The sequence below is a fragment of the Lacerta agilis genome, chromosome 15 (assembly GCF_009819535.1).
Source record: "Lacerta agilis isolate rLacAgi1 chromosome 15, rLacAgi1.pri, whole genome shotgun sequence".
Taxonomy (NCBI): domain Eukaryota; kingdom Metazoa; phylum Chordata; class Lepidosauria; order Squamata; family Lacertidae; genus Lacerta; species Lacerta agilis.
In genome coordinates, this window is record NC_046326.1 from 39,659,921 (window position 1) to 39,672,131 (window position 12,211).

Here is a 12,211-nt window from a genome sequence, read left to right on the forward strand (position 1 = left end):
CTTTTAATACTCAATTCACCTTCTGCAAGCAAAGGTATAGATTCCCAAACCATACAAGGGCCCCTACCTTCCTTGCCTTTGCAAAGAGTCTCTTTCTGAACCTCTCTCTTTGCCCATTCTCATTCCTGCTTCTGCTCCTTTCTGCACACCTGCTGTTCCAAGCCCTCTTCTGCCTACCCCCACTTTGGACTGCGTTCAGGTCTCACCTGACTTCACACTTCACCTTCTGTTTTGTTAGGAAGGCTCAACATGCGTTTTGGCTTCGTGTACCTGTTAACTTCTGTGGCTTCCATAAGAACATCAGAAGCGCTTGCTGGATCAGGCCAATGGCCCATCCAGTCCAGGATCCTGTTCTCACAGGGGCCACCAGCTTGCAACCAGCAAGCAGGACCCGAGCGCAAGAGCACACTCCTCTCCTGTAGCTTCCAGCAACTTGCCTTCAGAAGCATTACTGGACCCAGTGAACAACTTGCACCATTAATATAGTTGATAGCTTTTGCAGAGATGGCTATTGGAGGAGCAGATACAAAGAGTGTTGCAGCATTTTGGAAGCTAACAAGGTTTACTTAATTCACTCCGTAGCCCAAATTCTCCAAGCCGCCCTTCGCCAACCTGGAAATCTCCAGATGTTGGTGGACTCCCAACTCCCATCACCTCCAATGATCAGGACAGGTGGGAGCTGAAAGTCCAGCCTCTGTCCACCTGCTACCCGTCCAGATATTTTGTACTCCCAACTCCCATCCACCTCAGCCAGCACAGCATGCTGACTGCGGCTGATGAGAGTCGGAATCCAAAATATCTGGATGGCAGCAAGTTGGATATGGCTGTAGTCCAACAGCATCTAAAGGCCATCCCAGGTTAGGAAATGTGGCTCTAGAGGACACACTTTATGTAAAATAAGCTTTCCTGTACTGAAACTCACTCAGATGCATAACATCTCTGCACTTTATGCCCATACATGTATATTTTCATTCCCACCTACAGAGGATGTTAAGTGATGCATCTGATGAAGTGAACCAGGGAGGCTTATACTACAATATCTGCTGGTCATTTAAGGTGCCACAAGACTGTCATCAATAAGGGGAGTCGTAGTATGAAGGTAAGAGAATAGGCAGGAAGTGTTTAGTTGATCTCCAGAAGTAAGAAACGTGCTGAGCATGCCTCTATGTGTTCCACCATACAACAAGTGGGTGGTACGAAGAGCACAGCCAGCAATCTTAGATGGCAGGTGATCCTGTTGCTAGTGCCTTTCACTTTCCATAGCTCTTCTTGCGAGTGCCTTTTTGAATGAAAGTATCTCATAAAATAAGACATGTGTCATCGTGAATTACTCAGGGGATGAACGACGAGATCAAGTGAATAAAATGTGAACCTTTCTGTGCCAAGTGGCAGAATAGAGATTTGTCTCTGTATTGTCAAGAATGGTCTTGGCTAGCTAGGGTAAGACCATCCAACAGTCCTCCTCTGCAATATGAAGGCTGCGACCCATAAAGCCTTTGACCCCAAATAGTTCCACAGACAAGACTTCACCCACATTTTAAAGAAAGGTTCTGGAACAGCTACGTTGCAACCTGCTGCACATAAGCCCATATTTTAAGAAATATGGGGAGGAAAACTGGAAAAATCCATGGGGTGGGAGGTTTTTACCAGTGTCAGAAACTGGGATAGGAATGCCAGGAGCCATGTGGTTCCTGGGACCTGGGACTTTTGCTGTTGCACTACCCTGAAGACCCCCTGAATGACCCAGCCAAGCAGGTGGTGCCTGGACATCTCCATTCAGTTGCAAAAGGCTGGTTACCGGTTGCAAAAATGCGACTGGTGCCTGCTAATTTCGAACCCTGGTTGTTACTGAGGGATGAATGAGGAAAGGGTAAGGGCTTGTAAAACAGACAAAAACTCATGAAGTTTTAGAATAATCACAGTTATGTTTCAGAAGTATTGTTTTAAAAATATTGTTACAATAAAATCACACTACTGCAAAGCCATTATTAGTTATTTATATACTGCTTAATGCCAGTGTATATATAATATAACAATAGTAAACAAAATTCTAAGTGGCTATAATCTGGAACCTAAAGGGGCCAGAACTGGTAGCTTTCCTTCCAGTACTGGGTGTATTTGGTTTGACATATGGTTTGCATAAATATATAAGAAACAATAAGTTGTATTTCATGTTCTTGAAGCATTAAATACCTATAAGGTCCCCTCAGAGTGTTTACCAAAGGACAATATAAAATATTTAAACAATTTAAAACAACACAGTTTAATGAAGTACTGCAGGTATTTTAGCTTTCCCCTCCCATGGCTTCAAAGAGCCCAGATTTTCATCAAGCAACCTGCACCCGCCTTTCAAAGGCTTGAGGAGATGGCTAAGGTAGGCAGTGTTCTTAAAGACTCACACCAAAGAAAAGGACTTTGAGACCTGGGAAATGGATCAAGAGCGGTAATGTGTTTTATATTAGATTGGACATTTAGACATTGTCATGATTTTTCTATTTACTCATAACAGCCTTGCAAGACTGTCAAAGAATAGAAGTTCAAATATTAACTCATCCCTGGATATTGTTTTCCTTGCTATGTTATATTTTGTTCTGTTGATGCGCAGGGTTGTTTGCATATGCTGAAAACAAAAATACATTCTAGAAGCCTAGTTTTTTATATCTTTAATCCATAACTGCTTATGTTTCAAGAGTCATTAATAACTCTCCAGTGTATTAACATAAGCCTAAAGCTCCCTACTGCATAAACCAACTCCGTTAAGGTTACAGTATTCAGTCACCTACTGAACTACTAAATTTTTATCTAGTTTACCTGCTCGCACATGTCAGTGTCAGTCATTTGCAGCACACAGAAAGTCTGCGAGCGCAAAACACTCTTCCCATTTACAATTTTCTGCCTCATAACTAGGTGTGAGAAATTATGTAATGAATGTGGCTAAAAAGAGGCTACTGGACTGAGACTTGGATGAAACATTGTAATATTTTATTGAATCCTCTGGAGACAAATTAAAAGAGCTTCCTGCCTGATCCATCTGCAGGTAGGTTTTTGGGGGGGTAATTTGTCAGAGGCAACCAGATAAATGGCTTGTCTTCTCAGATTTCTAGTTGCAAAATGAAAACAGCTTAAAGTTCAACACGATAATCTCCAAACCACTTCTACAACCGTTCTGGACACGCTCTGCAGAACATGAACAACATATTCCTCCACACAAGGAGGCAGATGTACAGGAAGGTACCAAGCATACATGCAGATGGAGAAGTTTTTCCACAGCAGGTACACCGTGGAAAGGAGGCCAGTTTTCTTTTACCACAGACCGTTTCACTGCCAGAGCAACAGACGGTTACCAAAGCCAACTGCCCATGCTGAAAGTGAGCAGGGATGCAGGTTTCATTTGTCGCTTTGAGGCTCAAAGGAGGCAGACACGCATAGCCTGCATCTTGAATAATGCATCAAGAGTCAGCTAAGAGAGGCCAAGAGATCCAGCAAACGGAGGAGACCCTACCTGCAGCACCTGACAATACCTTGCTTGAAATAACCCAGATACCAATTCTGGCATCTCTGTCTGTGGGAATCCAAAAACATTTAATTCAAAACAATAGAGGGCAGGATTTAAATACAGGGGGGTGGGGGGTTACGGACTGCTCAACTCTACACTCCCACATGAAGCAGCATTTATGTTTCCAGAGAACTCCAATATTCCCAGGATTCTTCTGGGAAAAGATTAATGATGGTGGACAAGATTCACAACAAACTACAAACAAACTCAGGTTACTAACTTAATTCATTCTGGAGGTCCATTCTTAACCCGAAACCATTCTTAACCTGAGGCATTCTTTCGCTAATGGGGCCTCCTGCTGCCGCCACGCCACACGATTTCCATTCTCATCCTGGGGCAAAGTTCATAACCCGAGGTACTACTTCCGGGTTAGCGGAGTTTGTAACCCGAAGCGTTTGTAACCCGAGGTACCACTGTAGCTTTCTTCTGCAATGTGTAATAACAAATACGTGTTTGGAGGGCTTGCAGCCTGTACAAGAGGGTTGGGGAACCTGCGGCCCTTGCTGGAGCAGACTGGCCAATGGTCAGGTCCGATGGGAATTTTAGTACATGTACAACATATCCGGAGGGCCACAGTTTTTCCCACCCCTGCCATACAGAGCAACAGTGAGGCTCAACAAGACTGGCCAATACAAACCAAGTGTATAGCTAGAATATGGCCCAGAATCCTCTGCAGCCTATGGGTGTTCCGCAGAAGACATGCTGTACCATCTCAGCAAACAAACTGGTGCCCAAAGGCAGAAAGATTTCCAACCTATGTTTTTCAGTACAGTAGAAATGTTTTATTTCCAAAAATGAATCATTCCACATTAGCAACAATGAACATCCTATAAAACTGAGTAGTTTTAGAAGCTGTGGTGCGCAATCCCTCCCTCCCCGCCCCCAATATTATTAAACTTAGGCAATGCCTATGTATCTAATGCACAGAGCTTTGGGCATGCTAAAATTATAGTGCACTATTCAACATGAAGCTCAACTTACTTGAAATCTACTTCCAGGTATGAACAGAACTGAAGTCTTAGCATGTTAAGAATTCAAAGCCTTCATTGTTTTTCTTGAGGTTCAACTAATGAACTTGCACTGAGTTGCCATGTAATGTATTTTTTTTAAAAAGAAAACATTAATGCAAATTCCCACCCACCTGAGGACACTAAATGTTACTTGACGCCTTCTATTCCTTTCCCTCGAACCCCATCATCCTTCCAAATTAGCATTTCCACATACTAGGAACTAAGCCTAAATTCTGTGCCATAAAGTTTAATTTCATCAGAAATGCCTTCCATACGTGCAAAACAACACAAAGCCCTTGAATCCCATCTCTTTTTCATGGATGTTCAGAAGCGTCTGCAGCAACTGTTCCCCCTCTCTGCTGCTGCTTCAGTGTCACTTTCTGTTTTAGCTCCCTGTGAGTGATCCCAGCCTATCAGAGATCACATAGTGGATGTGACATCACAGCACACACAGCCAACCACTTCCCCCCCCCCACTCTGAACAGGTGAGGGAGAAGAACACTTCCCCATTGCATGGTTGATGGAAGATAAGGCAGCATTGTTTTAGCCAACCAAGTCCAGTCTAGGCAATGCCTGGATGGGAAGACCATGCGCCGTAAAACACCATGCACCCCATCTAGGAGTTCCTTGGAAGAAAAGTGGTGTGTAAATGGAGTAATAAAACCACACCAGTTTGTTGTGCTGCATCAATCTCAGCATAGCAAGAGGCATGCAGTATAAGCAAAGGAGCCTCCACAGTATGTGATGCCCCAATAACATTTTGCACCCTTTTGACCGCTCCTAAAGAAATGGTTGAAAAAATTGCCCCCCTCCATGCCAAACACATTAAATTATTACAAGTTGAAATCAGCTGTCTTAGGGGGGGAAAGAAGTGCATATACAGTACCAAGCTTCCTTCTCTATCATATTTTTAGCATTCAAAGGATTCAAGCAAAGTTACACCCTATTTCAGGGAAATCCCCCTGAAGGGGAACCCCACCTCAGGTTTCTGAAGGGCCTCCAAACAAAAGAAAACAGCTGCGATAACTTTGAGCAGAGCAAGAGTACTGCCTCTCGCCAACTTCATCTACATTTTGCCTTATCATCCTATGCAGTCTCCTTGGCAAGAACTTTGGCTCCACACAAAAAGCATTTTCCAGAAACAGTTGCTTGCATACATTAACCAGGACCTGACACAAGAGGCTAGAAGCCAATGCTCAGCAGGAAGCAAGATTAGGAATTATTCTTTTTACAGTACAGCTACTCACATCAGAGATCTGTTCTTGCTGCCACTAAGTTCAGAGACATGTTCACAATAGACATGCAACATCTGAAAACCAGCTGCAAGTGTGGTGGTACCTTGGTTTTCGAACAGCTTAGTTCACAAACAACTTGGAACCCGAACGCTACAAAACGTGCTCTGTTTTGAGTCCCCCTGTTTCCTGTTGCGCTGCTAATTTGTGTCCCCCCCCCGTTGTAATTCAAGCCTTCCATTTCCAATTGCAGTGTTCTAAGGTGATATTTGGAGGGTTTTTTGGTGCTTTTGTTTTTGCTATTTATTTCGCGTTTTTGATTTGTTTTTGTGACTGCGTGGATCCCAGTTCAGCTACTGATTGACTGTGTGACTGCGGAGATGGATAAAAGCCCCCCATCCAAACAATGACTATCAACAGTGCAGGTAAGGGAAAAAATTAATTTTAATTTTTATCATCTACAATACCGTTTTATTTATTTTATAGTACAGTACATTGACTATTGCTTTCATTTTATGGATCAATGGTCTCGCTAGATAGTAAAATCCATGTTAAATTGCTGTTTTAAAGGTTGATTTTAAAAGTCTGGAACGGATTAAACCGTTTTGCATTACGGTACTTGCTATGGGAAAGTGTGCCTTGATTTAGGAACGCTTTGGTTTTGGAACAGACTTCCGGAACGGCTTAAGTTTGATAACCAAGGCACTATGAGTAGCACTTGTCAATTTTCTTTTCTTTTTTTTCTTTCTTTTTTAAGGTGATCCCCCCACCCCATTTTGCTCAACCAAAGTATTTGCGGCCAAACAAGGAACAAAGCATAGCAGAAACACTTTCCTCCCTCTCACCCCTCCTACAATGCCACACACACTTCCCAGTAGGCACTACTGGAGGCAGAGATCCAGTGCCGCCCAAGCAATAAGGATTATATTATTCTTGTGAAGTGGCAACAGTAGGAATTGCAGTAGAAACCACTTAGCTAAGCTCCCCCTTCACAATGCAAAGTTTGCATATGTCAGATCTTAGGTCAGGCTGACATCTGAATGGCAGGCAAGAAGGCAGAGGGAAACCAGCACAATGAAGCCATGGTGTGAATACAGGAAGTTATGATTTTAGGATAATTGAGCACTGACCACAAGCAACTTGAAGTGCCTGCTTGGAGGGAAGTGAACGATCAAGGTACAGAGGAAAATTCACCATCACTGAGCCATCTTTGCACACGTAAGAATGTGTAGGACGACAGCATCTACACATCAGGGGAATGCAACTCTTATTCATTCACACATACCCAACTTCTCTACAGACAGTGAAGGCAGCAGATTCCTTGAGTGAAGCTGGGAAATGTTGCTGTAGAAGTAGATAACCTTTCCCCTAATAGGCAATGCTATTTCAACAGTTAAGAAAGCTATGATTCAAGAGTAGCAGTGTGTTTGTTCCTTCCACTTCAGGAACTCAAAGGGCCATTTCCTGGAGTGATTGGGGTGCACTTTGTAGGCAGATACCTGCACAATCACTACTACAACCTTCAGCTCCACCCACAAAAAGATGAGTACTGCCTTTCTCAACCTTCATCACAAAAAGAAGGAATCCTCAAATGCATCTGACCCTGATCTAGCTCCAATCACCTGGATTCCACTCCTGCACTTTTATTTACCTGCCACAAGCCGCACAGCACCAACATTTGTCTCTACCTTTTATGCATACCTCCAAGTGACTGGATATTGCACACCTGGTCCCACTATGACCTCTGACCTTGGATTAACCATCACATTATAATACATAATTCCTTTAGCTCCAAATACTTTGTTATTAAGTTCAGCCTAACGTAACACCCACCTCCTGAAGTCAGCCAAACCCAACATCACATCATTTCTTCCCACTCCCTCCTGTTTTATACTCCTTACAGTTTCTCACCATCAGCTGGGACATGATCCCTAAGGGAAACACGGGATAGAGCTTGAAAAACATAAGAAACATGTGCCAGTTGAATTATTGGCTCACTCTCACTTCAACTGTCCATGCATACCCAACATTCCTTTTGGGCTTCCCCTGCAGAGTTATTTGCAGCATTACCGAATCTTAACCCACTATACAGATCTCTCTCTCCCTGAAATCTACATCAATCACTCACATCATCTCCTGTCTGGTTCTAGTCACATTATTCTTCCAGAACAACTCTGCATTCAGCAGTCACACAAATCATTAACCAGAAACCAATTGACCTCCTGACCTATCACTACAGGTCAGGTTCTTGCTCCCATCAAGCCCCTGCATTGGCCTAACAAGTTAATCTACATTAAGGCAAGTAAACCACACCCAATTAAGCACCAGAATAATTCCTCTTGGCTTTTTCTTTTTTCAAACCCTGCCAAATCCATCATATGGAGAAACAGCCACCTCCCTCTCACACAGGTGCATCTACCTCTTCAAATTAGTCCAGGGCTACTTCCACCCACACTATATGCCCAAACATTAATGCCAGCCACTTTGAAGAACCTCCCTAAGTTTCACCCACCCCACCCTCTTAGTCTCCAAACAAGAATGCCCCTCTCCACAAACAAACACTTTAATCCCAGTAGCCTTTACTTCTTCTCTCCTCCATTATTTAAACCTTACTGTTGCTACTCTGGAGCCCCATCTCCTCCACATTACCTAGAATGCCTTTCTAATCCCGCTCAGTCAGGCCTCCCCTCCCTTTCAAAGTTACTCCAGGATCATCTTCCTTCCTGCCATGCCATACAGAAACACCTGTTACTCCAAAAGGTTTTGTCCCACCCAACAATTCCTCCGAATACTGCGCAAACAGCCCCAGCCATCTTCACTCACAGTTCCCTCTCTCCTACTTCATTATCGGAGGACCGCCTTCTCTCCTCCCTACCTGCAAGCCTCTAAACTCCCAGTGACTTTCAGTTCTCCACCTAAATGCCTGAGGCTCCCCTCCTGCCTCCCAGCTCCTCTAAAGCCCCTGCCCCCATCTCAGTCTCATTCACCTCCTCACTCACTCCCTTCATTCATTTTAGCAGAACTGGCTTTCCTTCCTCTCCCAAAGGAATCACTCCCAACACTTCCCACCTCCCACTGTCATACAGATGGCATCATTCCCTCCTCCTCCTGGAAGAGATCACAGAACCGCCTCCTCTTTTCCTTACTCTCTACATATTGACACTTGTTTTCCCCTAACCTTCTCTGGAGCATCCCTATCTTTTTAACCGAGCCATTTTATCACTGCCTCACTCAGCATCCCCTCTTTACAGGACAAAACTACAACACAAATTGCTTCCTACACACACTTCCAGATAGCCCCATGACCTTCCTTCCTGGTGCAAAGTTAGGCACACACACCCTTACTTCCACCCCTCCTCTAATGCTCCCCTTTAATCCCAGTCACCTGCCTTCTCAGCTCCCCACTCCCAGCAGCCTTACTATGCCTGCCAGGTGGCTTCCTAGCCTCAGAGCACCTTACAACACATGTGTGTGCATACATTACACAAACTCACATATTTTTCCTCCACTCTTCCAAATACCCCCTTTAATGTCAGCCCCTCCCCACTTCCAGCAGCCCTTTCACACACACATCCCCCCATTCATGATCCTGACCTTCAGTGTTAACACCCACCCACTTCACTTGCTTTCCCTTAAATTCTTCAAATAACCTCCTTTAATCTCAGTCAAGGCCTCCCTTCCATTCATCTCAGCTATCACACAGATGGGTACTCTAGAGAGGAAAGAGTTAAAACCTTCCTTCATACATGTATTATGTACACACATGCCTCCCCTCCCCCAAGGAACCCCTTTAACCATAGTTTCCCCTGCCTACTACTACCAGCCCTCTCTCAACCATCACAGATGACTCCCCCCTTCATATTTATCTCATACAATCAGGTAAGCTCTGGCCTCTACCCCTCCACCCAGCCATTACTTCAGGGAACCCTGTTTAACCATAGCTTCTCCTGCTGACTCCTACCAGTCCTCCCTCTCAGCTATCAGACAGATGTCCCCTCCCTCCTTCATACTTAAATACACCTCACCAATACAACTCCTGCATTACACCCACCCCAAATACCTTCAATGAACTTCCTTTAGTCTTATTTCCTCAGCTACCCTTATACCAAAGACCAACCTTCATTCATATCACACACAAAAGACTCTTGCCTCCCCTCCCCATGGCTCCAAGGAACCCCCTTTAACCCTAGCTTCACCCCCACTTCCACCTCACTTCCACTATAGACGTCCCCCCATATATATATATGTTCAATTACATATATAAAACAAACATCTATCTCCCCACCCCTTCCAGAAACGTCCTTTAATCCTAACTTCCCCCACACTCACCTCCCAGCAGCCCTCTCTCTCTCTCTCTCAACTGGTATTTGGAAGCATGCTGATTTACACATATCAGTTAACTGTGCATTAATGCAACATTTTTAAAAAAAAATATGCAACTGTGCATTTTTGTAATGTTTTGTACAAGTTGCCTGTTGTTGCTTCCAGTTTCTGCGCACCACTTAAGAGGCGTTTTTAATACGTTAAGCTGTATAGAAATTAAATAATCAAACGCACAAATCTCTCTTCTCCCCCGCCCTCCTCAAGCCCAGGAGCTCCCTCCCTTTCCCCAAATCCTCCACCTGACCCCTTTTCCACCTGTCCCAGCTCCAGCTCCTAACCCGGGACCCACCTCCCTTCGCCCCCCCATTCCTCCAGCTGCCCCCCTCCTCCTCTGTCCCCCAAGGCCTAAAACTGTCACACACGGAGAGCCCCTTCCTCTCTCTTTCTCTCGGCCCCGCTTCCAACCCCAGGCCTTCCTGACCCTCCCGCGTCAGCCATTCCCCACAGACACGACCCCCTTCCGCACCCGCCCCACGGGTTTTTTTTCTGAAGACTCACCTGCAGGTGCTCCTGGAAGCGGATGGGCAGGATTTGAGCCATGGCGCCCGAAGCGTTGTTGGGGTTTTGGGGCTCCAGCCCGGCGTTTGGGCGGGGGACCTAGTCTCTCCACAGGGAAAAAGAAAAAACACGGGAGGAGGAGGGGGGGAGGAGAAAAAAGAAGCCGACGGAGAGGCGAGCCAAGGACCCGGGAAGGGGGAAAGGGCGGCTCTCAATGGCGGGGAAAGCAGAGAGAGAGAGAGAGAGAAGACGGTGGGAGGCCGCCGCGAGCGATCCGGAAACAGCCGCCGCTCGCTCGGCGGAAGGACACACCACTTTCCTCCTCAAGGGAAGGGAGAGCAACGGCTAGGCGGCGCAGGAACAGTCGCGGCGGCGGCTCCCTCCGCCTTATCCTTCTCCTCACCTGCCGCCAATTAGCGCAGCGGCGGAAGGATCAGAACGCCGCCCACGCAAAGGAATCAATGAGAAGGGCGGAAGGATACGCGAAACCGGAAGGGACTTTTTTCTTTCCCCCCCCCCCTCCTCTCTCTCTCGATCTGTCTTTCTCTAGCCAAGCTTTCGCCCCCTCCCTCTCTCGCTCTCCTGAGCCCCGCCTACTTCGGCGCTACGTCTCCCCCCCTTTTTTGCCACATCATGCGACCTGGGCGGAGGAGTGACGTCACTTCCGTTCTCGAGCCCCACAGTCATTACCACCTGGGATTCTTGCCCGTGATCACATGATGGGGGGGAGGAAGGTGCTTTTCTCTCTCTCTCTCTCTCTCTCTCTCTCTCGGTGGACTTTCTAGGCAGAGGAGGAGGAAGTTCACCTTGTTCCCCTCCGCGTTCTCTTTCACGGCTATTAAAATAGTCCCTGGTGAGAAGAAATGCTCAGAACTCTCCATAGCGTAGGTGGTTACGGCGCCTGCGCGGAAAAGACCTGCTTACGGTTTTCCGCCGGTTCGAATCCCAGCCTTGGCACGCAGAGTGAGATGACCTTGGACTGGTAACCTTGTTCCACAGGTTGATCGGTATGCGGATGATACCCAGCTCTACCTCTCTTTCAAATCAGAACCAGTGAAGGTCCTGTGTGAGTGTCTGGAGGCGGTTGGAGGATGGATTGAGGTTGAATCCTGACAAGACAGTAGTACTGTTTTTGGGGGACAGGGGGCTGGCAGGTGTGGGGGACTCCCTGGTCCTGAATGGGGTAACTGTGCCCCTGAAGGACCAGGTGTGCAGCCTGGGAGTCATTTTGGACTCACAGCTGTCCATGGAGGTGCAGGTCAATTCTGTATCCAGGGCAGCTGTCTACCAGCTCCATCTGGTACGCAGGCTGAGACCCTCCCTGCCCGCGGACTGTCTCACCGGAGTGGTGCATGCTCTAGTTATCTCTTGCTTGGGTTACTGCAATGTGCTCTATGTGGGGCTACCTTTGAAGGTGGCCCGGAAACTACAACTAATCCAGAATGCGGCAGCTAGACGGGTGACTGGGAGCGGCCACCAAGACCACATAACACCGGTCTTGAAAGACCTACATTGGCTCCCAGTATGTTTCT

The 12,211-nt window shown here is 46.3% G+C and overlaps 1 protein-coding gene across 4 annotated transcripts in view; it reads right to left on the reverse strand.

The window, feature by feature from the left end:
* Positions 1-11,075, reverse strand: part of CLTC (clathrin heavy chain) — a 76,149-nt gene extending 65,074 nt beyond the window's left edge. For 2 of the 4 annotated variants that reach the window (XM_033171676.1, XM_033171677.1), the window contains exon 1: positions 10,680-11,074. In XM_033171676.1, coding sequence (XP_033027567.1) covers positions 10,680-10,721 — 42 coding nt within the window. In that variant the 5' untranslated portion in view covers positions 10,722-11,074. Of the gene's footprint in view, positions 1-10,679 lie in introns of all 4 variants that reach the window. The other 2 variants (XM_033171675.1, XM_033171678.1) reach the window with 2 other exon arrangements.
* Between the last annotated feature and the right edge of the window lie 1,136 nt (positions 11,076-12,211).